Genomic DNA, 27,732 nt, shown 5'->3' on the forward strand with positions numbered 1-27,732 from the left:
CAAATCATTGGTCTTCTCTCTCAATAGCCTCTCTTCTACTACTGGCAGTTCTGCTACAATCAATTCATATGCCAATTCCTAAACATAGAACAAATCTTCTCTCATGTGCACAGAGAGCATATATTAGAAATGAAAGGATATAAAATCTATAGCCTTTTACATCGAAATATAATGGGATTCTCTCTTGTTCACGAGTTGGGGTGTTACCACTCTCCCTTGATTGTTTCATTGAACACAAGAAGACTAGAAATAGCAATAACTGACAAGTAGCAATAGCATTATACTTCAATAGATTCAGAATCACCATGGAAAGCTCAAGGTTCAACATATCATTACAATCCAATACGCCGGTAGGGGTCGGACTATATCGGGGGCTCACTCCCCTATTTTTTTTAGTTTTTCTAAACCTGGTTCAGGGGGGTCGGTTGACCTGAACCAGGTTAAACCCCAAAACACCCCCTGTAAGGGTGTTATCGGAAAGCCCCCGATACGATACATGTTGGCCAATACGGCCCAATATGTATTAAAATTTCAAACCTTGGGAAAGCTTCAGTTTGCAATCAGAGAGCATTGCAGAAAACTATTAAGTTGGAGAGAAATCTACATTTCATATAGAGTGCATCCATATCCAGGGCGATATAAAGATACCCTCCCCTGTTCAAGGCACAAGAAGGTTGAGAAGGCCTAAAAGTACATTTTACCGTCCATCAGTGATTGGCCTCTTGCAATTACTAGATAGAATGAGGCATGTAACCTCAAGTCCTAAGTTGAATGACAAGTTGATAGGCTTTTAACTTGACAAATGGAGATTGAATCTGGATTTTCAACTACCGGTTAACACTGATCTTACCCCTGGGGAACTTCATTGACAAGTTGATCTAATACCAATAATTATTGAAATTCACCTTCTCTTGATCATATCTGAAAGATTACCTATTCTTGTACCAAGCCCACACTGGCTGACAACTCAATCCACCACCTGATTGATTGATGCTTTTTGGCTTGGCCGTAAAAGTAAAACAACTAGGGTCGCCATGTTCTATAAATGCCACTGGACATTTCTGTATGAAAAGACTGCCAACGGACTTTGATCTAAAATATCAACAAACAAATGTCACATTATTGTAGACGTTTAGATGAGTATCGGTGGTGGTTCAATCAACAAGATTTAGTGGTACAAGGGTGCTCAATCAGAGATGATCGAGTGTCTGGAACTTGGGATGCAATAATATTCTGATTGAAAGTAGTGTGTTGGTATTATTCGATATGGTTGGGACTTATATCATTGATTGGTTAATTCCAAGGGAAATCACCAATTTTAGTGCAGACATGGGTAATCTGGCATGACAGTGGAGGATGGCAGAAGCAGAACCAAAACTACAAATGAAAAAAATAATAATAATAAACGAAATATAACAACAAATTAGAAAGTTCAAAAATTCAAAAGTAAAAAAGTTGAAAAGGAACAAAACAAAATAACTTGGCCACTATATATATTAAATTTGAAACTGATGGAAGTACAGGCTGTGGAAATCATACACAGATTATATAGCTTCTGGTGAGATACAGATCTGGACTGGATAATATAAAAAAGAATATATCTTGTCTATGAAATCGATATGGCAGCCCATCTATAAGGTTTGTAACTGTATTTGTACAAGTAGTGAGGAAGGACGTTCCACTCCAGCAATCAAAGCGTTAAGAACCCCATAGCCAATGCCTTCTCCTGTTTGCTCTTGTTGGAACATCTGCAAACATCCAGAGGGAGTATTGGCTTCATTCTGATATGCAGATTATCAGAAAAAATAAAAAGAAAAACGAATAAAACATAGATATCAAAGGAAGTAATAACAGACACAAGGTCAATACCACCAACTGCATATAAGGAGTTGTAGTGAACTTCGCTCCAGAAGCTCAGCCAAACCTCTGTGACAAAAAAAAAGATCATAAATCCAAATGGGAAAAAAATACTACTATATAATAACTCCACAAGTTCATCAAAAAAAAAAAAAAAAATACTCCACAGAAAATCCCATGAGAATAAAGTGCAAACCAACAATAACATTTTCCATACTGCACCAACACCACATTCAGACAAGTGAAATGATGTGTACCACCTGGACTGGTGACCCACTGGGGACCACTAAAAATGATCAAGAATGACTATACCATTTCATAAGATAAACGGAAATGGTTCAGGAGGAAGCTTGTAAACTGAACACTTACGGATGCCAAACAAGTCAGATTTGGCAAACCACGCTTAGGTCATAAACTAAAGAAGGAAAGAGAGAAAAGCTAGCTAAAAATTTTCCCTCTTTTCTGCCAGATACAGTTACATCATATACCACACGTATGGAACGTTGTGTCAGCTCAGTGGTTTCCACATCTCTTGTAATGTTCTAGATGGTGAGTGTAAGATGCACTTGTATCTGATACAGAAAAAAAAATTTCTATTGTCAAAATTCCTCTTGAACATGGATAAATTCCACTTCTGACATTTTAGGAACACACTATTTTGAGGATCATAGTTAAGAACTGAATCTTAACAAACTAACAAGGTTCAAAGTATTGATACAATACGCCCCTGTATTGGGTATATAATATCGTATCGGCATCTGATACTATTTAAAGGTGTTTTCAGGAACCTATTTATTTTATTTATTAAATAATATTAAAATATTTATAAAAATGAAATTTTCAAAAAAAAACTAAAAATATAAAAAGCATATTGTATAAAGCACTAAACACCTCTGTGTAAGAAATAAGGTTACTTCAGTTTTTCTTCCCCTCAAAACACTGACAAAGGATTAAATAAAGCATTTCTTGCCTTTTTTATATAAATAACCTGATTTCATTTCATTAATATACTTGAAAGAAGAAGAAGAAGAACTGTTTACTGTATTAGAGAAGTAATACAGGTTCGAAGAGAAGAAAAAGAGAGAGAGAGAGAGAGAGAGAGAGAAGAGTGAAGAGAGGAGAAAAGAAAGAAGGGGTTAGGTGGTTAATGATATGCCGCCCCATCTTTATTTATAGCTTTAGGTTCCTTACAAGAATAGGAAATAAACAAAAATTAGAAACAATAAGGCCAACTGGCCCAACTTAAGAGAAATTAAAAATTTCTAATAAAAGAAATTAGAAACTATTAATAAAAGAAATTAGAAACTACTAATAAAAGAAATTAGAAACAAATAGGTGTGAGTATGAAACCACACATACTAGAGCCTGAGTGTGGGTATGGAACCCCACACTCATGGCTAACCAACTATTTCTTCACTCCCCCTCAAGTTGGGAGTAGATATTTGTCATGCCCAACTTGCGTAGGTCTGTCTCCAATTTGCTTTTTGTGACTGCTTTGGTGAAGAGATCAGCTAACTGCATGTCTGAGGCAATGTAAGGAAGGCATACTTCTTGAGATGTGACTCGCTCTTGGATAAAATGTCTATCAGCCTCAATATGCTTAGTCCTGTCATGCTGTATTGAGTTGTGGGCAATATTAATTGCAACTTGATTATCACAATACAGCATTAGAGGCCTCTCATAATCAACCACCAACTCATTAAGAAAAAATCTCAGCCATAACACTTCTGCAACACCATTGGCCATGGATCTGTATTCTGCTTCTGCACTGGAACGAGCAACAACATTTGGTTTCTTACTTCTCCAGGAAACAAGATTTCACTCCACAAATGCACAATATCCAAAGGTGGACCTCCTATCATCAACACCTCTCCTTGGACATCTCTTTAAGTAGGAAAGGATCCTTTCCACTGCAAGGAGATGGGTGGTCCTAAGAGAATGCATCTATTGACTGACAACACTGACGGCATAAGAAATATCTGATCGGGTTAGACAGAGATAAAGAAGTTTCTCAACCGACCTTTGGTACATAGCCTTGTCCTCAAGGAGTTCTCCACTTTCTGCACTTATCTTATGGTTAGGCTCAATGGGAGTATCAGCAAGTCTCACTCCTAACTTGCCAATTTCTTCCAATAAGTCCAGACATACTTCCTTTGGGAGATGAAAATGCCATGATTAGATCGAGCAATCACAATTCCTAGGAAATAGTGTAACTTTCTTAGGTCTTTCACTTCAAATTCCTTGTGAAGGTGTTGTTTAAGGGTTTCAATTTCACTAGTGTCACTTCCTGTTATCACAATGTCATCTACATAAACTGCAAGTAGAGTCAAGGAATGACCTATCTTCTTAAAGAAGAGAGTGATCTGACTGAGCCTATATGTATCCGAATTTGTCCAAAGCCAGTCTAAACCTATCAAACCAAGCTCTCGGGGATTGTTTCAGCCTGTACAAGGCCTTCTTCAAAAGGAAAACCTTCTTTCCTGCTTTTGTACTATAAAAACCAGGGGGTAACTCCATGTATACTTCCTCTTGCAAGTCTCCGTCGAGGAAGGCATTCTTAACATCTAACTAAAATTGTGGCCATGAGAAGTTTGCAGCAATGGATAGAAGAACTCTGATAGTGTTCATTTTTGCAATAGGTGCGAACGTTTCTGTATAGTCTATGCCATAAGTTTGAGTGAATTCCTTTGCAATCAATCTAGCCTTATACCTCTCTACAGTACCATCAACATTATATTTCATAGTAAACACATGCATCCAACAGGTTTCTTCCCTTCAAGCTGGTTAACTAGTTCCCATGTGTTGTTCTTGTCAAGAGCATCATTCTCTACTTGCATTGCTTCCTTCCATTCAGGTATCAAAAGAGCTTCTTGCACTTTTTTGGGTATAGGAATAGCAAAAATAGATGCCAAGTAAGACCTATAGGATTCTGAGAGACAATTATAAGAAAGGAACTTGGAGATGCAATGGGCAGTTGATGAGGTGCAACGGTGCTTCCCTTTACGAATAGAACTTGGAAGATCAAGGTCATCTGTCGCTGAAGGCTGAACATCTGTAATAGTGGGACCAATAGTGGGAGCAGTAGTAGTGTCTAGATCTAGAGCTGTAGAAGATGTTGGAACTGGCCTGGATTGCTGTTGAGTATGAGAAGCAACCTGCCTCCACCACTTTCTGTGATACACTCAACTCCCTGCATTTTTTACAACCTTCTTCGCAACTCCCCCCAGTAACCAGGATAGGTAAAGGAACTCTTGGAGCCGAAATTGAAATCCCTTCATCACTATTCTCCCCTTAAGGAGAAGACTTATGATAGTACGGCATATCCTCAAAGAAGGTGACATCCATGGACACAAAGTGCTTCCTTGAAACTGGCTCATAATAGCAATATCCCTTTCGATTTTGTGCATACCCAAGGAAAATACACTTAGTGGCTTTGGGATCAAACTTAGAGCGATGAGGTCCAAGGATTTGAACAAAACAAGTACACCCAAAAGTTTTGAGGGGAATAGTGAATAGGTCCTTATCTGGACATAGAAGACTGAACGGGGTCTGCATGTTTAGGACTTATGAAGGAACCTTGTTAATGAGGTATATGGCTGTACGGATTGCATCTCCCCAGAAGCGTATGGAACATTGGAGTTGAGCATGATGCTTCTGGCTACCTCTACAATATGCCTATTTTTTTTTTCTCTCAGCAACCCTGTTTTGCTGAGGTCTGTGAGGACAGGTGCTCTGATGAATGATCCCATGATCAAGGAGATAGGATGCCAAGAGTTTTGCAAAGTATTCCTTGGCATTATCAAATCTAAGAATCTTGATCTTGGTTTCAAATTGAGTTAGGATCATCTAATGGAAAAGCTTATGTTAGAGAGGGGACCTCATCTCGAGAGTGCATAAGATAAAACCATGAAAAGGGGTATAGTCATCAACAAATAATAAGAAATATCTGCACCCCCCCCCCCCAATGGTGGGAGTATGATAGGACCCCCAAACATCGGTATGCACAATCTCAAAAGGAAGGTTGCTTCTTTTATTACTTAAAGGATAAGATGATCTACTATGTTTTCCAAGTTCACAACTTTCACATTTTAACCCAGACACTTCTATTGACTCAAACAAGTTTGGAAAAAGACTCTTTAAAGACCCAAAAGATAAATGACCTAAGCGGTTGTGCCAAAGCATAATCTTACTATAAGACTGAGAAACAAGCAATTTCCTTGCTTCATCTGCCCCCCCTGTGAATGTTCCAACAGGTAGACTCCATTCATCTCACGGCCAATCCCAATCACCTTCTCCGTTTCTAGATCCTGAAAAATACACCGATTAGGGAAAAAGGTTACTGAACAGTTTTGATTTTTAGTAATACTACTAACTGAAAGTAAGTTAGCACTAAGCTTGGGAACACGCAAACTAAGGATAGGGTGATGGCATTTGCTAATCTGATGTCTCCCTTACTAGAAATTGGTACAAGAGAGTCATCAGCAATAGAAACTTTGTCTCTCATAGAGAATAAACAATAGGTGCTAAATAGAGTAGATACGTTGGTCATATGATCTGAAGCATCTAAATCTATTACTCAGGAAGGTCTAGTATTACCTGGGATAGAAGCATGGCAAGCAGTAGCTCTTGTACTTGTATGAGCAAGGGCTGAAATAGGTTGTTGAGCTGATGTAGTTTAGGTTTCTTGCACCTTTCTCCTTCTCCTTAGTTTAGGTTGTTGAGCTGATGTAGTTCACATACTAAGTCCTTCTTAGCTTCCTTCTTCTCCTTAGTATGTTTAGGTTTCTTGCACCTTTCTCCTAGTTTCTTCACTATGCACTAGAGAATAGGCTTGTGATAGTCACACTATCTCTTGTCAACAACTATTGTCTCACAATGTCATATTCAGAATTCAAATCAGCTAGAAACTCAAAAACTCTGTTAGTTTCAACTTGCTTTCTATATGTTAGTGCATCTTTCCGACTCCCCCACTCAATTGTTTCAAGATGGTCAATTTCACGCCACAGGGATTTTAAGGCTGAAAAGTAAACAAAGATCTGCTTCTCTCCTTGCCTCAGATTTTTAACCTCACATTTTAGCTCATAAGCCCTAACAACATTATGGGGCTGAAAGTAGGTTACTTTCATAACATCCCATATTTCCTTAGCTATTTTGGCCCACAAGTAGTTTTAGCTGATGTGTGGCTGCATAGAGTTGCACAGCCATGTCATCACCAAAAAATTTTCTTGGACCCACCTAGCATAAGTAGGGTCCTCCTTGGAGGGTTCCTTCACATCCCCTGGCAAGAAGTTCAATTTTCCTCTACCCCCAATAGCCATCATGGCTGATTGGGCCCATTTCAAGTAGTTTGATCCATCAAACTTAACAGTTGTAATCTGAAAGGTGTTTTCAATCATGTTACCTGAACCACCAGTCCCAAAAGCACCTTCCCCTTGGTTCTTGTACTCCATTCTAAGTTAAGAAGAGGCTTTCAACTACTATGACAAGAAAAACTGTATTTCAAGGCCGATAACAACCGACCTAGGACAATGATTTTGTAGTTAGATAACAGGCAACAACTGTCCTGGGATTGATATCAGTCCTAAGATTTTTTATCCGTACCTCTCTGAATGAATAACAAAGTCCTTTTGAGTATCAATCTCAAGAAAAGGTACTTACTTTATGAAGAAAAATGCCTAGAAAACTGATTGCTACCTTCAGTCTTCAAACTTGATCAATCGATTACTGTCAACACCTTGAATCTTGATCAAAGAACCAAGAAAAAGCTTATCAGCACTTCCAATCTTGATCAAGAATCGATCTTGATCACTCAATTCCTACCTGATTCTTCTTGATTACAAGAAGCTCTCTCCAATCTTAGGACAACTGATACAACCTTCTTGCAACCTCCAAGAATCATCCGAAGTAAGGATCTTTCTGAACTTTCAGCCCTAAATAGTTCTCATGTCGTCGACTGAATTAAATCCACGTGAGAAACCCTAGATCGAAGGCTCTGATACCAACTTGAAAGAAGAAGAAGAAGAACTGTTTACTGTATTAGAGAAGTAATACAGGTTCGAGTTGTAGAAACTAGGGTTTCAAGAGAGAGGAAGAAGAGAAGAGAAGAGAAGAAGAAGAACGGGAAGAAGAGAGCAAGTGTCAAGAGGTGTGTGTTTTCTCTGTTCACACCCTCAAAACAATACATTATAATCTGAGAAAATAATAATTACAAGAAGGCCCCTATATGGGTGCCCAAATACTAAAAGAGTATAAGGGAGAAAAAACCAAAAACACCCCTGTCTAGCCATTCTCAACACTCCCCCTCAAGCTAGGCATATATGTCAATCATGCTCGGCTTGGCAATGTTCTTAGCAAACTTTGGATGGTGAACACCTTTAGTGAGGCAATCAGCCAATTGGTCTTCTGACCTTACAAAAGGAAGGCAAATCTCTCTGCTAGCAATTCTTTCTCTAATAAAGTGTCTATCCTCCTCAATATGCTTTGTACGATCATGTTGGACAGGATTGTGAGCAATATTTATGGCTGCTTGATTGTCGCAATATACTCTCATTGGAACATCTGCTTGGATGCCCATCTCAGTCAATAAGGTCTTCAACCAAAGTAGTTCAAACGCTCCATGAGCCATTGCCCTGTACTCTGCCTCAGCACTAGAACGAGCAACCACAAATTGTTTCTTACTTCTCCAGGGAACCGCATTGCCTCCAACTGAGGCACAATAACCGGATGTAGAACTATCATCGATGGACCCTACCCAATCAGCATCTATGTAAGCCTCAATCTTTAGATGGCCGTGGTTGGAATACAACATCCCTTTGCCAGGGCATCCTTTCAAGTAGGCTAAACTTATGTTAACTGCTTGCATATGAGATGTCCTGGGTTCATGCATATATTGGCTAACCACTCCAACAGCATAGGAAATGTTAGGTCTAGTCAAACAAAGATACAGAAGGCGTCCCACCAACCTCTGATATACCCCCCTATCTGGAAGAACTTCTCCTTCAATAGATTTCACCTTGTGGTTGGGATCAATTGGAGTTCCTATAGGCTTACACCCTAATTTCCCAACCTCATGAAGCAAATCAAGTACATATTTCCTTTGTGACAAAAAAATCCCCTTCTTGGATCTTGCAACTTCAATGCCAAGAAAGTATCGGAGATCACCAAGGTCCTTAATCTCAAATTCAGAAGCAATGAATGACTTTAATTGAGAGATACATGTGATATCATCACCTATCACAACAATGCCATCAACATATACTATCAACGTTGTTACTCTACCATCAACTCTTCTAATAAATAAGGTGTAGTCAGCTTGAGATTGAGAAAAACCAATCTTTAAGATGGAATTCTTGAACTTGTCAAACCATGCTCTTGGAGATTGTTTTAGCCCATACAAAGACTTCTTCAAGCGGCACACTTTTCCATCACTATTAGGAAAAATTACCTCAAGTGGTAAGTCCATATACACTTCCTCTTGTAAGTCCTCATTAAGGAAGGCATTCTTTACATCCATTTGATATAAAGGACACGAGTAATGGGCGGCAAGAGACATAATCACACGAATAGAGTTCATTTTAGCAACTGGAGCAAAGGTTTCCAGATAATCAATGCCATAGGCCTGAGTGTATCCTTTGGCTACAAACCAAGCTTTGTATCTTGCAATTGAGCCATCTACCTTGTGCTTAACAGTATAAACCCACTTACACCAAACAGGAATCTTATCTTTGGGGCAAGGAACAACATCCCAAGTCTGGTTCTTTATTAGAAACTCCATTTCTTGGTTCATAGCTTCCTTCCAGTGGGGGCACTGCATTGCCTCTGTAACACCACAAGGGATGGAAACAAAAGAGATAGCAAAAATATAAGCACAATAGGAAGGTGAAAAGAGCACCATAAGACGCATAGTTAGTGATAGGATACTTTCTACATTTCCTCTTCCCTTTTCGAATGGAAATAGGAAGATCAAGGTAAAAATCAATAATAGGATTGTCAGGAGGTTCAAGATTACCTGAGTCCAGGGAATCAGATTGTGATGGGCATTCTGCTTCAAGAGCCACCCTCTTACTGCGCTTGATGAAAAACTGCTGCCAGGACCAAGGTCAATACACAGGAGGAGGAGGAGAAGAAATAGAGGTGGGAAGAGAGGAAGGAATAGAGGTAGGAACAGGAAGGTAGAAGGGAGTCCAATCTTCACTTGCATTCTCCCCCTGAAATGAAGGACAGGGTGACTAGAAAAAGGAAGAGGATTCCAAAAAAGTAACATCCTTAGAGACATATCTCTTGCCAGAGAGAGCATCAAAGCATCTATAGCCTTTCTGGACTAGGGAGTAACCATGGAATACACACTAAACTGATTTAGGATCAAACTTGCGCCAAGAAGGACTCATATCATGAACAAAACAAACACAACCAAAGACCTTAAGGGGTAAATTAAAAGGAGGTTCATCAGGGAAGAGTAGTTGATGAGGAGAATGAAGGTTAAGGACCCTTGATGGGAGTTTGTTAATGAGATATACAAATGTCTCAACAGCATCACCCCAGAAACGAGTTGGAACATGAGTTTGGAACAATAAGCCTCGAGCAACTTCAACCACATGCCTATTTTTTCTTTCAGCCACCCCATTTTGTCGTGGAGTATGACTACATGAATTTTGGTGAATAGTGCCCCTGCTTTCAAGAAATCTATGCAAGTGATGTTCAAAGTATTCATTGGCATTGTTAGATCTTATTATCTTAACTCTTTTCTCAAATTGTGTCTCAACCATATTCATGAAGTTTTGAACAATCATAGGAACTCCATCTCTACTTTTCATCAAATAAAGCCATGTACACTGACTGTAGTCATCAATGAAGATAATGAAATATCTGTACCCCCCATACAAGGGACAACATATGGGCCCCAAATATCAGTATGGATCAAGTGGAAAGTAACATCACTTCTTTTACTGCTTGCAAAATATGTATTTCTACATTGTTTGGATAAATGACAAACTTCACATTCAAAATTCAATTTGGACACAAAATCAAACAAGTTTGGAAACAAAAACTTGACAGAATTGACAAACATATGACCAAGGTGACAATGCCATAATTTCAAAAGACTCATTTTCTCATTAGAACAAGACTTGGTTTGGCTTGACAATCCATGCTCTGAAGGTCCATCCAGGAGGTAGACTCCATCCACTTTATGCCCACTTACAATCACCTTCCCCGTGCTCACTAATAACCTTTCTCTTGACTCTGTTTCACATGTGCTCAACTACAAAACAATTAATTGTCTGTTAGTTCTTTAACAAAATCCCACAATTGCCCAGTGACCTTTTTTTCCAACCATTGTGTTTTTCAGGACCACTGGAAATATTCACAATTCCCGGGAGCATGCTGGGAACCATATGAAAATCCTTAGATGATTCCATATTCTAACAAGACACCTTTTCATCAACCAAAAAGGACCCCCAACACTTTAACCGAGGTTTCAAACCCAAAAACCAGGTTACTACACAATTAAGAACCAAAGGAAGCCTAGAAAAACTAGGTTGGTGGCAAAATAGGAGAAAAAAATCTCCCAAAAATCACACAGTGCTCAAAAAATTACGAGACCACTTCCCATCAATCCCAAATTGAAAAATGACCTGAATGGTCTGGGTTTTACAACAGAAAAATATCATTAAACCTGTTGTACATGGCTCGACATCAGATCTAGAATTTCTGCAATTTTTCCCTTAAAAAATCCACCAAAAATCATAGAAGCTTCATATGATGACAAGAGTCATACAAAAATTTTTCTAAAATCAGGGCAAATCAAACTGTGCTGGTTTCATAGACTGCCGCCGGCACCTGTACGGACTGCTGACATCATCTGGCAGCGGTCTAACGTCAACAATTCACCTCTTGGTAGGAGATTAGCAGAGAAAAACTCCCAGATGCTTTTACCTGCTCTGATACCAAGTTGTAGAAACTAGGGTTTCAAGAGAAAGGAAGAAGAGAAGAGAAGAGAAGATAAGAGAAGAAGAAGGGGAAGAAGAGAGCAAGTGTCGAGAGGTGTGTGTTTTCTCTGTTCACACCCTCAAAAGAATACATCATAATCTGAGAAAATAATAATTACAAGAAGGCCCCTATATGGGTGCCCAAATATTGAGAGAGTATAAGAAAGGACAAAAAAACCAAAAATACCCATGTCTAGCCATTCTCAACAGAAGAAAAGAAAAAGAGAGAGAGAGAGAGAGAAGAAGAAGAAGAAGAAGAAGAAGAAGAGTGAAGAGAGGAGAAAAGAAAGAAGGGGTTCGGTGGTTAATGATCAGCCACCCCATACACTTCTTTATTTATAGCTTTAGGTTCCTTACAAGAATAGGAAATAAACAAAAATTAGAAACAATAAGGCCAGCCGGCCCAACTTAAAAGAAATTAGAAACTTCTAATAAAAGAAATTAAAAACAACTAGGAGTGGGTATGAAACCACACACACTAGAGCCTGAGTGTGGGTATGGAACCCCACACTCGTGGCTAACCAACTATTTCTTCAAATATAAATAGAGATGTACAACATTTCTTCTCAATTAATCCAAATAGAAACACATCAAACAAGAAAATGGTTTCCATGATTCACATATCCTGACTCTTTAGTTCTAATGAAACAGACCTAAATAACAATGTCTATCCAAAAACCACTAAAAGAATTTTTTTATCTGGTTTATGCATGTCATGCATTAACTTAAGTTCTCTTAAGTACTGAGTAACAAAGAGTAGTGATGGAAGATGTCTATACAAGAAAGATAGTTGCAGCCTCTCCAATGGAGATTCATATGAAAGAGGAAAGGCAGAAAAGAAATAAAGAGTAAGATTAGAGGAAAATTCGAACTACCCAAGGGGTAATGGTAAAAGCCATGAAGAGATATCCCACCTGAGACTTCTCAAAAGAATTGTAGAGGCCAAAACATTCCAAATTTCCCATCTTTGAGGGGAAAAAAAGGAAAAGAGAAGATGAAAAAGGTCTATTTCTAGTTAATGTAAGAACCTACTTTAGAAGGAAAAATGTTAAAAACCCTAACTTGTGGGCTATCTGGGTAGATCGCATTTATAGACTCACTTTATAGTGATGTATTTATCAAATGTCCTCAATGGCGTGGTAAGCTGGTCATGTTCCAGTTTATAGTCATACATCAAATAGATCCAGGATTTTGCTCCTCCAACTATGAGTTAAGCATGGATCAAGTGTCTGGAGGTAGAAAGGTAACAAAGAAGAAAAGGAAACAATTCTATTTAGACTTCTTAAGTTCTTATCCCTAAATTGATAACTCATGTTTTTCTTTTTTTATGTCATCTTTTGGTAGTGAAGGAAACCATGATTGAGAGATTGGCTGCATGCAAGAATTCTGCTTATATTCTCTTGTTGGGTGGTTAGGTCAGAAAGCAATAACCACAGATATGAGCATAATACTTCTCGCGTTTAGAAAAGAAACTAATCATAGCACACCATATATGAACCCGGCCACATAAAATCATAACAGAAAAATATGAGAAATCTAGACAACAGAAAGAAGAAAAGAAAAGAAAATAAATAAAAAAGAAAGAAAGAAAGATCTTGTCCTCCCTCCTCTTCTTAAAGAGGCTTACACCTCCTTGTGCTCAGGAGCTTAGGCCGCTTGCATTCTGAACCATGTTCTTATGCCTCCAAGTAGTGGAACACCTCACATCACACCTCTGTGTTCTAAAACTTTGCGAATAATATTAGACAGTTTGCTTCTATGGGATTGAGCCCTATAGAATTGAAGGTGTAGTCAGGAAATCTATTGAGTTGGATAATGAGAAGAAACAAAGACAAAAATAATGAGCTAGAAAAACTAAGATGTGACATTGATTATAGTAAGAATTGTAGCAGGAAGGAGAGAAGAGGCAACTAGATTAGGGACCTAAAAGAAAATGAGAAATATCAATTGGAATGTTAGGGACCTAAGTAGTGCTAGAAAAAGAAGATTAATTAAGCATCTACTAAGGAAAGAAAAACTAGATGTGGTGATTATACAAGAGACAAACTTGAAGAATTAGATAGAAGATACATAGAAAACACTTCGGCATCAAAAAATGACTGTTGGGCTTTAGCTCCCTTTTGAAGGGGCTCTTAAGAGGTTCATAGTAATGCGGAAGGAAGAAAGTGTGGAGCATGTAGATGAGCTAATTGGGAGATTCTTGGTTTCATTGAATATGGGGAATATAGATGATGGCTTTGTATGGGTTCTAAAAATCATTAATGGCCCAAATGGGTATAGAGTAATGTTTTAAAAGGCATTTGAGGCGTATGACTGGAGGAGCACCTTTAAGCAAGGTGCACTGAAAACGCCCCAAGGTGTATGCTAGAGGTGTGGATGTCCCCAAGATGTACACCTTAAATGCCTTTTGCATTAGGTGCGCGTCTCTAATATTTCTTATGCACCTTTGGTACAGAGAGAGAAATGCCTTGTGGGTGAAGTATGGAATATCTTGTATAATGCCTTTGTGGTCTAAAACATTTGTACAGAGAGAGAAATGCCTTGTGGGTGAAGTATGGAATTTGTAGGAAGAAACATGGTGTGTGGGAGAATATTTTAATGTGATAAGATTTTCTCGTGATAACCTTAGTACATTACATCAATTGTGAGAAAATTCAATTGATTCAATAACATTTGTTGGTTAAAGGAACCACCTCTTCTACAAGCTAGCTTCACCAACTTGGAATCCCCTTTAATAATCAATTTACCCAAAGTTCATCTATAATGCTAATTGAGCCCCTTGAAGTGCAGCAAGGATCTCAGCTTTAATTGAGTTCCCCACCTTTACTGGACCCAAGAAAAAAGCCATAACCCATCTTTCTTTGTATCTAAAGACTCCCCCTATACTCAAAGGACCAAGGCTGCCTTGACTGCTCACATCAAGAAAAATGCTTTTCTTAATGGGGATCTACAAGAGGTGTACATGGATCTATGACTAATTGCTTGTATTGCTAGTGGTGAAGAAAAGGTGTATAGACTGAGGAAGGTGATTTATGGCTTGAAACAATCACCTAGAGCATGGTTTAACCATTTTAGAAAAGCTATTCAAAAGATCAATTTCTCTCAATCACATGCTGATCACACCCTCTTTCATAAGTTTTCAAGGCACCAAGGCAAGGCTAGGCAACAGGGGAGGTGCCTTGTTGCCTAGTCACCTAAGCAAGCGCCTAGGCATCGCCTAGGTTATGGAATTTTTCTAGTAAAAAACATATATGCTAGGGTAGTTCCCTAGGTTCCATAACCATATTTCCTTAATAATTATCCATAATTTTCATAAGAATTATAAAATTCATGTTAAAGTATAGAAAATCAACATATTCATGATAAGAAAAAGAAGAAAGAAATGAAAATTCAAAAAATATAGTGCCTGAACCCCTATTTTTGTTGTAGTAAAAGAAGAAACGAAAAGGTGGAAGAAGGAGAAGAAGAAGAAAATGTGTTGATTAGACAAAATTTCAAGTTCTTTCTTACTTATTGCTTAAGGTTTTGAAGTCTTTGAGGGTTCAACACAGCATTTAGCAATGCATGTGTTGATTAAAACGTAACAAATAAGAAAATAATAAAAAGAAATTAGTATATAAACACAAAAAATGAATATTTTAGTTTATTAATGTCTATCTTATAATTATAATCTCAGAAAGTTAAGAATATAAAAATATTTTATAACACAATGTACAAAACTTCTTGGCGATTAGGTGAGGCGAGCCTCCAAGGGTGCCTTGTTGCCTAAGCATCGCCTTGACAACTACGCCCCTTTTTTTCAAGAGAGTTGGAACTTCAATTACATTGCTAATACTCTATGTTGACAACATTGTTACTAAATATGATAATTCAATTAAGATTGCAAAGTTGAAGGAGTTTCTTGGGTCTGAATTTGAAAATAACGACCTTAGAAACCTTGAGTGTTTGTTGGATCTTCTGAAGGAAACATGCAACTTGTAAGTCAAGCCAGCATTGACTCCCATAGATTCCAATTACAAGGGTTACTAATGGTGACGCTTCATTATGTAATAGAGGTACATACTAGAGGTTTGTTGGCAAGCCCTATATCTTTGCTTGACTTAGTCAAACATCTCTTATGCAATTAGTGTTTTGAGTCAATATCAATGTTTTAAAAGGTGTGGTCTTTTCTCCTACTCGTTTTTCAAACTCCTTGTCTCACCTGACCCCCAAGTAGTAGACTTCCCTATGAAAGAAATTTGGAGTAAGCCTATCCCAGTTAAAGTTAAAGCTCTTTGTCAGGAAATGTTCCTTGGCAAAGTAAATTCTAGTGATATGCTGCAGAGAAGAAGGCCTTATGCTTGCCTTTCTCCTCCCATGTGCTTCTTATGCAAGAAAAGTGGTGATACCCTGTCTCATTTATTAATCTCTTGTACTTTAATGCATCGAACTTTGGAGTTTTTCTGTTCTCTTTTTGGTTGCAGATGGATCCCCCCTCAAGATGTGGTGGGCATTTTCAATCCTGACTTCTTGAAGCAACCTAAGAAACGAGGGAAAGTGCTTTGGAGAAGTACAAAGGCAGCAATCTATTGGGTGGAGATGTGAATCAGTCCTCTAATATCAGGTTTAAAATCAGTGATTAACAGTACAAATCAGATCTGAATGATAGTGCAAGAGCTGTGTATGTCGAAGAGAAGAGATAAGAGAAGAAGAAGTCGAATTAGTCTCTCTTCTCCTCTAACCCTATTTTTTATTAATCTCTAACACAAATTGATGATAACAAGTATACCCTTAAGTGAGTGGCCAGCTTGGCAGTTACATAAAGAAAATAAAATAAGAACAAACAACAGGCCCATTAAGTGAGGCCCATCAACATAAAATAAAAGACAAAATAAAGGATATGACATAAGAGGCTGTTAGGGCCCATTCGGTCCAGTCTCTTTACACTCCCCCTCAAGCTGAGCATAGATGTCAATCATGCCCAGCTTGCTTATATAGCGTGTCAATTTCCCCTTGGGAACTCCCTTGGTCAAGATATCAGCCAGTTGCTCTTCTAATGTGATAAATGGTAAACAGACTTCTCCTGAAGAGACTCTTTCCCTTATGAAATGCCTATCAACCTCAATGTGCGTAGTTCTATCATGCTGAACTGGATTATGTGCAATGTTGATAGCAGCTTGGTTGTCACAATAGAGCATCATTGGTTGCTCGTAGTCCACCCCCAATTCCTCTAGAAGGATCGTAGTCATAGTAATTCTGACACACCATGAGCCATTGCCCTATATTCTACTTCAGCTGAGGATCTAGTAACTACTGATTGTTTCTTACTCCTCCAAGACACAATATTCCCAGCAACCAGAGCACAATAACCAGAGGTGGACCTTCTGTCATCAATACATCCTGCCCAATCTGCATCAGTAAAGGCGTCCAGCTTCATGTGACGATGCTTAGCAAAGAGAATACCTTTCCCTGGAGTACCTTTCAAGTAGCACAGAACCCTTTCTGCAGCGGCTAGATGAGTATCTCTGGGAGAATGCATAAACTGACTGAGAACACTTACTGCATACGAAATATCTGGCCGAGTTATGCAAAGGTATAACAACTTCCCAAGCAGTCTCTGAAACACTCCCTTATCAAACAACGATGCACCACCAGTGGCAGAAAGCTTATGATTAGGATCAATGGGAGTGGAGATGGGTTTAGCTCCAAGTTTACCAGCATCAGCAAGAAGATTAAGGATATATTTGGGCTGAGATATGAATAGGCCATCCTTAGATCGAGCAACTTCAATGCCCAAGAAATACCGAAGATCTCCCAAATCTTTAATTTCAAATTCAGAGTGGAGAAATGCTTTTAGTTTATTGGCCTCTTCAATGTCATTACCCGTGACCACAATATCATCAACATAAACAATCAAGAAAGTCACCAGAGAGTCATTTCTCTTCAAGAACAGTGTATGATCAGATTGTGTTTGAACGTAGCCAAAGGAGACAAGAGCAGCCCGAAATCTCTCAAACCAAGCCCGAGGAGATTGTTTGAGACCAAAAAGGGATTTGTGTAGTTTACACACCTTGCCTTTCATTTCTTTCCCATACACTCCTGGAGGTAGAGACATATAGACCTCTTCATGCAAATCTCCATTCAAGAAAGCATTTTTAACATCAAACTAGTGTAGGGGCCAGTCAAAGGTAGTTGCTAGAGAAAGCAAGACCCCAACTGAAGTCATCTTAGCTACAGGAGTAAAGGTCTCAAGTTAGTCAATGCCATACATTTGGGTGTAACCCTTGGCAACCAACCTAGCCTTATACCTCTCAATCGAGCCATCAGAGTGATATTTAATGGTAAACACCCATTTACACCCCACTGGTTCCTTCCCTTCCGGCAAGTCCACAACATCCCAGGTATGGTTCTTATGTAATGCTTCAAGTTCAGTCATCATAGCATCCCTCTGTTGAGTAGGAGACCAAGAAAAAGAAGAAAAGGAGAAAAGAAGAAGAAAAGAAGGAGAAGAGGAAGAAGAATAAGAGGCAACTGAGTTAAGGCCTCAACAAAACTTAGCTTCACTCGAGTGAAGCTTTCTATTTATACTATCATGGCCGTACATAACAATATGTCTACAGAATTACGAAAATACCCCTACGGGTACTAAGCTTGTGTACAGTACTTGTAATACACCTGTTAACACTCCCCCTCAAGTTGGGGCATAGATATCAATCATGCCCAACTTGTCACAGAGACCTTCATGTCTGGAATGGTTTAGCCCTTTTGTAAATAAGTCTGCAAATTGGTCTTCAGAGCTTATGTATGGAGTGCATACTTCGCCTGTGATGATTTTCCCTCTGATAAAATGCTTGTCAACTTCAATGTGCTTTGTTCTATCATGTAGTACCGAGTTGGCAGCGATACTGATAGTTGCCTTGTTGTCACAGAGTAGAGTCATGGGTTTACCAACTGGAAAACCCAACTCTCCCAATAGACTCTTTATCCACATACCTTCGGCTACTCCGTGTGCCATTGCACGGTACTCAGCTTCAGCACTAGATCTAGCTACCGCAGTTTGCTTCTTACTCCTCCAAGTAGCAAGGTTCCCTCCTACAAAGGTGCAGTAACCACTAGTAGACCTTCTGTCACTTTGAGATACAGCCCAATCCGCATTTGTGTAAATTTCAACCCTCAAGTGTCTATGTTTCTGGAATAATAAACCAGCACCTGGGAACTTCTTAAGATACCGTAGTACTCTCTTCGCTGCTTCAAGATGGGTGGACCTAGGTGCATGCATGAACTAACTGAGGACACCAACAACATATGCTATGTCTGGACGAGTCACAGAGAGGTACAACAATCTCCTTACAAGCCTCTAAAATTGCTTCACATCCTTAAGTGGTTCACCTTGACTATCACTTAACTTATGGTTGGGACCAATGGGAGAGTCAGCTGGTTTAACCCCAATCTTTCCCGTGTCCTTGAGCAAATTTAGGACATATTTCCTTTGTGAGATAAAGATACCCCTTTTTGATCGGGCAACCTCAATACCAAGGAAGTATTTGGCAGGTCCTAGATCTTTCACCTAGAACTGAGTGGCATGGAAGCCCTTCAAACTTTGAATTTCATCCTTCCAGTCACCAGTAACAATTGTCATCCACGTATACTATTAGGGCAGCCATTTTACCTTCTACTCTTTTTACAAACAGTGTGTGATCTGACCGACATTGCTTGTATCCCCTCTCCTGAACTGTAGTATGAAATCTGCTAAACCAAGCCCTTGGTGATTGCTTCAGCCCATATAAAGACTTCTTCAACTTACACACCTTTTGTTCACTTCCTTGAGCCAAAAAACCGGGGGGTTGAACCATATAAACTTCCTCTCCACTGTTCCATCAGCCCCATGCTTAACAGTGAACACCCATTTACATCCAACCGGATCCTTTCCCTTAGGGAGATCAACAAGTTCCCATGTGCCATTCTTATAAAGAGCTTCAATCTCTTCCTTCATGGCCTTCATCCATTCTGGAACTGAGAGAGCTTCTGCCACATTCTTGGGAATAGGGATACTATCAATGGAGGTAAGAAAAGCACGAAATGAAGGTGAGATGTTCTCATAGGAAACAAAGTTGGAAATTGGGTGTTTGGTGGTGCACGACCTAACCCCTTTCCTGTGGACAATGGGAAGGTCAAGATCATTAGCAACAGGGAGGTTAGGAGTCAAGTTAACTGAGTGAGTATGATCTTCCCCCAAGGAATTTGATGGCATTTGAGGCACGGCTTCTGGATTCTCCTCAGCTCTTGAACCAAATTGGCCTTTATGACGACGAGAAAAAACACGAAAAGGTGGAGGATCAGAGGGAGAAAGGGGAGAAGGAGAAGGAGTAGGGAGAGGAGGAAATTGAACCAGTTTCTCCTCATACCTACACTCTTCCTGAGGAGAAACAGGAAAGAAGGGCTCATCCTCAAAGAAGGTAACATCCATGGAGACATAGAATTTCCGTGAAACAGGATCAAAGCAACGATACCCTTTCTGAGAGAATGAGTAGCCAAGAAATATGCACGGGATAGCACGAGAGTCTAATTTTCCCCAGGTTGGGGATAGGTTTTGGACAAAGCACCGAAAACCAAAAACACGAGGAGGAATAGAAAGAAGAGGGGCCTTAGGAAAGAGAAGCTGATGTGGAGCTTGGTACTCTAACCAACGAGAGGGCATTCGGTTAATGAGGTATGTAGAACAAAGGACGGCCTCAAGCCAAAAACGTTTGGGAACATTCATGTGGAGTAGTAAACCCCGTGCCACTTCAAGAAGGTGACGTTTGTTCCGTTCAGCCACACCATTTTGTTGTGGCATGCAGGCACAAGAGCTCCGGTGAAGTGAGCCATGTGAAGCAAAGAACTCCGTGAGGTCACTATGAAAAAATTCTTTTGCATTGTCTGATTGAAATATTTGAATTTCGGTCTGAAATTGGGTGAAGACCATCTGCTGAAAAACTTGGATAATTTTTGGTACTTCCTCACGGGTTCGCATTGGATATACCCAAGTGTATCTGGAATAATCGTCAAAGAAGGTAATAAAGTACTTGTAGCCACTCTCAGAAGGTAAAGTAACAGGGCCCCACACATCCAAATGCACAATGTGAAAAGGAAACTCAGATTTACTATTTCTTTGAGGAAATTGAGTTCTACAATGCTTGCTTAATTGACACGTTTGACAAGAAAAATTGGAAGCGGACACGGACTTGCACAGTTCTGGGAAAACAACTTTCAACGACTCAAAAGACAAGTGACCCAAATGACAATGCCATAAATACATTTTACTCTTTCTGAACTGACTCATAGACTCTGTAACAAGAAGGCCAGCCGTATTCTCTAGCATATAGAGTCCATCAACCATACGACCCCTACCAATTGTCCTCCCCGAGGCCAAATCCTGAATCACACAATAGGAAGGGAAAAAAGTCACTGAACAGTTTAAGGAATTTGTAACGCTACTGACTGAAAACAAATTCATAGGAAATTTTGGAACATGAAGAACATTAGAAAGAGTAAGGCCAAGGGGAAGAGAGAGAGTTCCTTGACCAGCTATGGAAGTGTATGATCCATCAGCTAGTTTCACTTTATCTCTTCCGGAAAGGGGGTGATAAGCTTGGAACAAAGAGGACATACCAGTCATGTGTTTTGATGCTCTAGAATCAATGATCCATGGAGAGTCAAGGTCGTGAGAAGCAACATGGAAAGTTGTGGCAAGATTACCTGATGTGAATGCAAAAGAGGTGGTGGGAGGAGCATCCATCTGGCGAATTGTTCTACCATAAAGCTCCAAATGGTCACGGAAGGAATTGACAATATCCTCCCTTGGGTCGGATCTAGAGTAGCTATGTTGGCCATGTGGTGGTTAAGTCACAGTGGAGGTGGAGGGCTGATTCTCCCGAGTAACCATATTGGCCATGTGGTGTTTCTTGGTACCTTGCTGCCCGGGTCTTCTAATACCATCTGAGCCTTGCTTCTTAGGTAAATCCTAAGCCCACTTCGGTTTCCCATGGAGATCCCAACAAGTATCTTTGGTGTGCCGGGGCTTCTGACAATTAGTGCTCCATAATTTTTCCTTATCTTATGCCTTCTTCTGAAGATCCCCTCTCTTGAAAGAAGGTCCACCACTAGTAGAGGGACCCCCCTTTGCCGCCAATATAATTGCATCCCCTCCGGTGTTGTTCATCAAGTTCCTTCTGCTCTCTTCAGACTAGACAAGTGCATAGACCTCCTGAATTGAAGGAAGATCCTTAGAACTTAGAAATTGTACTCTGATGGGTTCATAAATAGGATTGAGACCATGTAAAAAAGCAAACACCCTTTGCTGTGAGACAAGTTTCTTATACAATTTTGCATCTTCCTCACACTTCCACTCAATATTCTGGTAATGGTCCAACTCCTTCCAAACAGTTGTCAGGTTAGAGAAATAAACCGATAAACTCCTCTCCCCCTGTTCACAAGTAGATGAAGTTGCTTGCAGTTGATAAATTTTGGCATAGTGTCGAAGTTCAGAATATGTGGACTTTGCCTGATCCCATATCTCATTTACAGTTTCAGCCCACATGAAGTTCTTCCTTATTTGCGGTTGCATGGAGATCAAAAGCCATGACATAACCATATTGTTCTCCTGATCCCATCTATCATGTTCTACATTTCCAGAAGGTGGTTCTTTGATTCTTCCATTTATGTAGCCTACTTTTCCCCTTGTAGTTATGTATAGCTTGATCCCCCTTGACCACTCTAGGTAGTTTAACCATCAAGAGGAACAACAGCCATAGGGAAGGATAGGTCATTGTTCCCACTCATTCCATTCAGCATTGTGGAGATTCCGGATGTAGCTAAATCTTCACTACTCATGATTCTCAGTTTAGAAGTACACAAAACCAAAGCACAGTCTTACAGAGCTGCAATAGTCCACAACTAGACACTTAGTGATTTTTGGCCTCACAGAGAACCAAGCACAAACACTGCAGCTGCAGTACTAGGGTTTATGGCCTACACTGTGTAGGAGTCTACAGAACAATATACGAACTGCACATGCAGTGTAACCAGGTCTGAATGACCTACAGTTCACAACTTTGATACAGCTTCTCAGCCCCCCCAAAAAAAACACAGTAGGAACAGCAATACAAGTGGTGATTCACCACACCTAATCAGCTGATATCCACTTTCCAGGGCAGCCAAACAATCACTCAAGTTCTAGGGTTCATCAACAATCCCTTAGAGAGCAGACTAGAGCAACATACAATCGGAGGAAGGGGAATGGTCCCTACTCAGATTCTAGGACATTAACAGTCGTGTAAGAAGCCATAAACAGGGAAAAAAAAAGATTCAGTACCAGCAATAGGCAATACAGTCATGAACTCGAACTTCCCTTCAAGTCAGAGCCTTCCTTCGAACATCTGGGACGGATTTCTACAGTCCTCTTAGCCAAAACAACCCAGTTACCAGCAAAAAATACATGTAGCTGAACCCTTTTTCTGTGCTAGGAAGTTGAATAGTCAGCATACTTGTAGCAGAGCCCTACTCGGCAGTGGATACTAACCGCAACACTAGAAAAGCTTCCTCTTCCTTGTCTTCAAGCATCAGTACTATAGCTCCTTCACAGCAGTGGAGAGAGACCTCAACTAGTTGTTTTCTAGGCCTGGACGGACCTGCTATGATACCATGTTGAGCAGGAGACCAAGAAGAAGAAGAAAAGGAGAAAAGAAGAAAGGAGAAGAGGAAGAAGAATAAGAGGCAACTGAGTTAAGGCCTCGACAAAACTTAGCTTCAGTCGAGTGAAGCTTTCTATTTATACTATTCTGGCCGTACATAACAATTAGTCTACAAAATTACGAAAATACCCCTGTGGGTACTAAGCTTGTGTACTGTACATATAATACACCTGTTAACACCCTCCATTTAGGTTGAGATAATGCTTCTGGTACAGACCTGGGTATCACATGTGAAGAGACAAAAGCAAGAAAGGAGTAGTAGGAAGGAGAGAGAATGTTGTAAGATAAATATTTGGAGATGCAATGGGTTGTACACTTCCGCTTGCCCTTGCGAAGAGCAATAGGAAGGTCAAGGTCAGGGACGGTCGAAGATGGGTCTATAGAGGGCTGACCTGTTTCCTCAGGAACTATGGGAGTGGCCAGATGCTCTTTTGAAGGAGTGGAAACAACCTGCATATGTCTGAATCTCCGCCTTTGGTAACACCTTTGGAGAGTAGGAGCAGAAGCAAGAGGAGGATCAGGGGTGGGTCCAATGGAAGAGGTGGACACCCCATGATCAGACTCACAAGGGATGGGAAGAGGAACAGTTGGAGACATAGCAAAGGGTTCATCTGATTTCTCCTCCCTAGGAGGAACACTAAAGAAAGGAGTCAACTCTGCAAAGGTGACATCCCGAGATACAAAGCAGGTGCCACGAATTGGATCAAAACAACAATAACCCTTTTTTGTAGAGGCATATCCCAGAAACACGCACTTATGAGCTTTAGGTTCAAATTTATGCCTTTGGTGACTATGAAGATGCACATAACAAGTACTCCCAAATACACGGAGAGGGAGAGAAAAGAGATCCTCATCCGAGAAGAGAAGACTAAAAGGGGTTTTAAAGCCAAGGACCCTGGAGGGCATACGGTTGATTAGGTAGGTAGCAGTATGAACAACATCTCCCCAAAACCTTAAAGGAACATGGGATGCAAATAAAAGGGATCTGGCAACCTCAACCACATGTCTGTTCTTTCTTTCCACCACCCCATTTTGTTGTGGAGTGTAGGAACAAGAGCTTTGATGAATAACCCCAAAAGTTTCAAGGTAGGTGGCGAGGGTTTTCTGAAAATACTCCTTAGCATTGTCAGAGCGGAATATTTTGATATGGGTATTAAATTGGGTGAGGATGAGTTCATGAAAATTTTTCACAATGATTGGTACTTCATCCCGGGATTTCATGAGATAAACCCAAGTATAACGAGAATAATCACCAATAAAAAGGATAAAATACCTGTAACCCCCCATGGTTGGCATGTGATATGGCCCCCACACATCAGAGTGAACAATATGGGAAGGAGAAAGAGATCTTTTATTACTGATTGAATAGGAATGTCTACAATGCTTTGCTAGCTCACATGACTCACAATGAAGACTAGATAAAGACACTCCTTTAAACATATCTGGGAACAGATGACTTAAAGCAGAAAAAGACAAATCACCAAACCGAAAATGACATAACAAAATTTTGTTAACAGACTCTGACACAACTGACTCTAAAGCAACTCCATGAAGTGATCCCAAGGCTTGATCTGGTGTGTCCAGCAGGTATATTCCGTTCGCCTCATGGCCACTTCCAATCGTCCTCTGAGACTTCAGGTCTTGAAAAACACAATGAGTGGGAAAGAAGGTTATGTTGTAGTTCATGGACTTTGTTAAGCTACTAATAGATAAAAGGTTTGTGTTAAGCTTAGGAACATGGAGAACAGAAGATAAGAATAGGGTGTCAGAGGTCTTTATATCTCCTTTACCAGAGATGGGGGCAAGTGACCCATCGGCCAGGGATATTTTCTCTTTCCCAGAGAGATGGTATGAACAAAAAATGTTAGATAGGCTGGTCATATGGTCTAATGCACCGGAATCTATAATCCAAGGGAGGTTATGATTACCTGAAACTGAAGCATGATTTGCTGAGGCATACGTACCTGAGTGAGCAAAAGTCGATGAAGATGATGTACTGTTGGAATGGTGAGTTGAAGAAACCGTAGCTTGCAGGTGATTAAGGAGCCTCCCATACTTCTCAAAATCCAGTTTCATTGCAGCCAATTGCTCAATAGTTTATTTTTCTCCACTTTCCTTACTTCCCCCCTCAGGCACTGTAGTAGCATTAGCAGTCTTGGATTTTCCCACCTGACTGCCCTTCTTAGGGTTATTATTGTTCTTAAACCTATCGGGAAGAAGTTCAGGATGAAGCTTCCAACAGGTGTCCTTTGTATGCCGTGGTTTCTTGCAATATTCACACAACTGCTCTCTTTTCTCAATAGGGCCCTTCGGTTTCATTCCCGCATGTGCAAAATGTTCTGTAGATGGACTCTGCAACTGCACCTGTCGCCTACTCTCCTCACTACTTATCATAGCACATGCCTGTGAAAGAGTAGCCTCATCCCTGGCCAAAATGTTATGTCTGATAATATCAAACTCAGGGTTGAGTCCAGTGAGAAACTCAAACACCCTATTTCTCTCCACTAGCTTTCTATACATTTCAACATCCTTTTTACTCTCCCATACTGATGTGTTGCTCATTGTAACACTAGCAAGTGCACTAGCCGTTCAAGTAATAAAGTAGAGAGTGAAGTATCGTTCCCACGAGGATTTAGGAAACAATTACCAATACTAAATTGAACATTTCTTATCTGATCAACAAATAAATCAAAACTCTAATGAAAGCTAAGAAATCCTAAATTAAAATCTATCTAAATCATTGGTCCAATTGCCTTCAATTCAGGTTAGAAGAGTAAGCAGTAAATGTCAATCTCAGAATTCAGCAATCTATCAATTTGGATCATTCGAATGAATCATGATTGAGCCTTGGTTTGGTGAAACCCCAAGGTCATGAACAGCCTCTCTCAAGCGCATGTCCATCCTATGCATGAGCGATGGTTCTTCTATCTCTAGCAAGAATCTAATCCCCATGCATGCATTTCTTCAAACACTTCTAAGGCATCAATTCAAATCTGAATTGATCACCAACTGAATTGTGCAAGTTATCTCTAACCTTGCACTCAATTCAGTTCTTGAATAGTAGATCTGAATTCCTAGAGTCTCTCTCAAGCACTCTAGGAATTCCAAGCTGTAGATTAATTCGCCCAATCTGAAAATTGCAGATCTGAATTCTCTTTCAAGCAATTCAGATCTGAGTTTTGAAGGTTAGTTGGCCGAATTAATCTACAATCACACCCTTATTCAAGAAACTTTAAGTACAATGCATGACCATTTGAATGAATCAAAAAGAATTAGATTGCTGAACTGAAATTTTACAAGTTGAAATACATCAAGGAAGAATGGAAACAAGGAGAAAGAAGAAAGAACATATAACTAAGAAACTGAATTCAAATCAAAAGAGAATGAAACTACAAATGATTTATTACAGAAGATCTTTGAATCACAAACTCTCAATTCGAACTCACCTTCTTCTTCTAGCTTGCTTGTCTTGAACTTCCTTCAGCCCTTCTTCTTCTTCTTCCTTGCGCCTATCCTTCTTCTCTTCTCTTCTCTCAAGGTGGCCGAACCTCTATGAGTGGGAGAGCCTTCCTCTCAAGCAATTGAACCACTTTCTCCCCTCCTAGAGGCCTCCTTATATAGTTTTTCAAGGAGGCTCTTGCCCCTTCTTGAAGCCTCTAGAATGGGGTGTATTACACCCCTCATGAACCTTCTAGAGTGCTCCCTCCTTCTCTTCAAGAAACTCCTAGAAGTTGCCGCCCCTAGCTCCCTTTGGGCTGCTATTTGGGCTACAACTTAGCTTGCTTTTGAGCTCATGTGGGCTACACTCTAGGCTGTTATTTGGGCTAAAAATGGGCCTTCCTTGCTGGGCCGAATTCTCCTCATAGCTAGGCTTTATTTTCTTGGGTTTTCTCAAGGAATTCACTTGCTCTTTTTGGGCCGAAGTGCTCTCTCTTGCTTCCACGACCGGGCTGGACTGAAATTGGTCTTTTTGAACCTTCTTTTCTTGCCTTTTTCCTTCCTTTTCTTGGATTGATTATCCCTGAACTTATTCTTAGCATTAAGCTAAATTAAGGCAAAAATTAATAAAACCGGCATAAAAATCCATGCTAAAATCCTCAAAAATTATAGATAAATTGTAAGTTCATCACATACCACTGTTTCCATAACATCAATTTCCTGCCATAGGGACTTTAGTA

General features: G+C 39.9%; 1 protein-coding gene across 4 annotated transcripts in view; it reads right to left on the minus strand.

Annotated features, from left to right (window-relative positions):
* Positions 1-1,462: 1,462 nt before the first annotated feature.
* Positions 1,463-27,732, minus strand: part of LOC148846401 (Cysteine proteinases superfamily protein) — a 91,080-nt gene continuing 64,810 nt past the window's right edge. For 2 of the 4 annotated variants that reach the window (XR_016102191.1, XM_088954737.1), the window contains 2 exons: positions 1,870-1,926; positions 1,463-1,748 (listed from right to left, as the gene is read on the minus strand). Coding sequence is in view for 2 of the 4 variants with exons in the window: in XM_088954737.1 (XP_088810863.1) it covers positions 1,699-1,748; positions 1,870-1,926 (107 nt within the window). In the remaining 2 variants the exon portion in view is untranslated. Of the gene's footprint in view, positions 1,749-1,856; positions 1,927-27,732 lie in introns of all 4 variants that reach the window. The other 2 variants (XR_016102192.1, XM_088954736.1) reach the window with 1 other exon arrangement.

This window comes from Nelumbo lutea, chromosome 7, assembly GCF_056320005.1.
Source record: "Nelumbo lutea isolate HS-2025 chromosome 7, American lotus-T2T, whole genome shotgun sequence".
Classification (NCBI taxonomy): Eukaryota; Viridiplantae; Streptophyta; class Magnoliopsida; order Proteales; family Nelumbonaceae; genus Nelumbo; species Nelumbo lutea.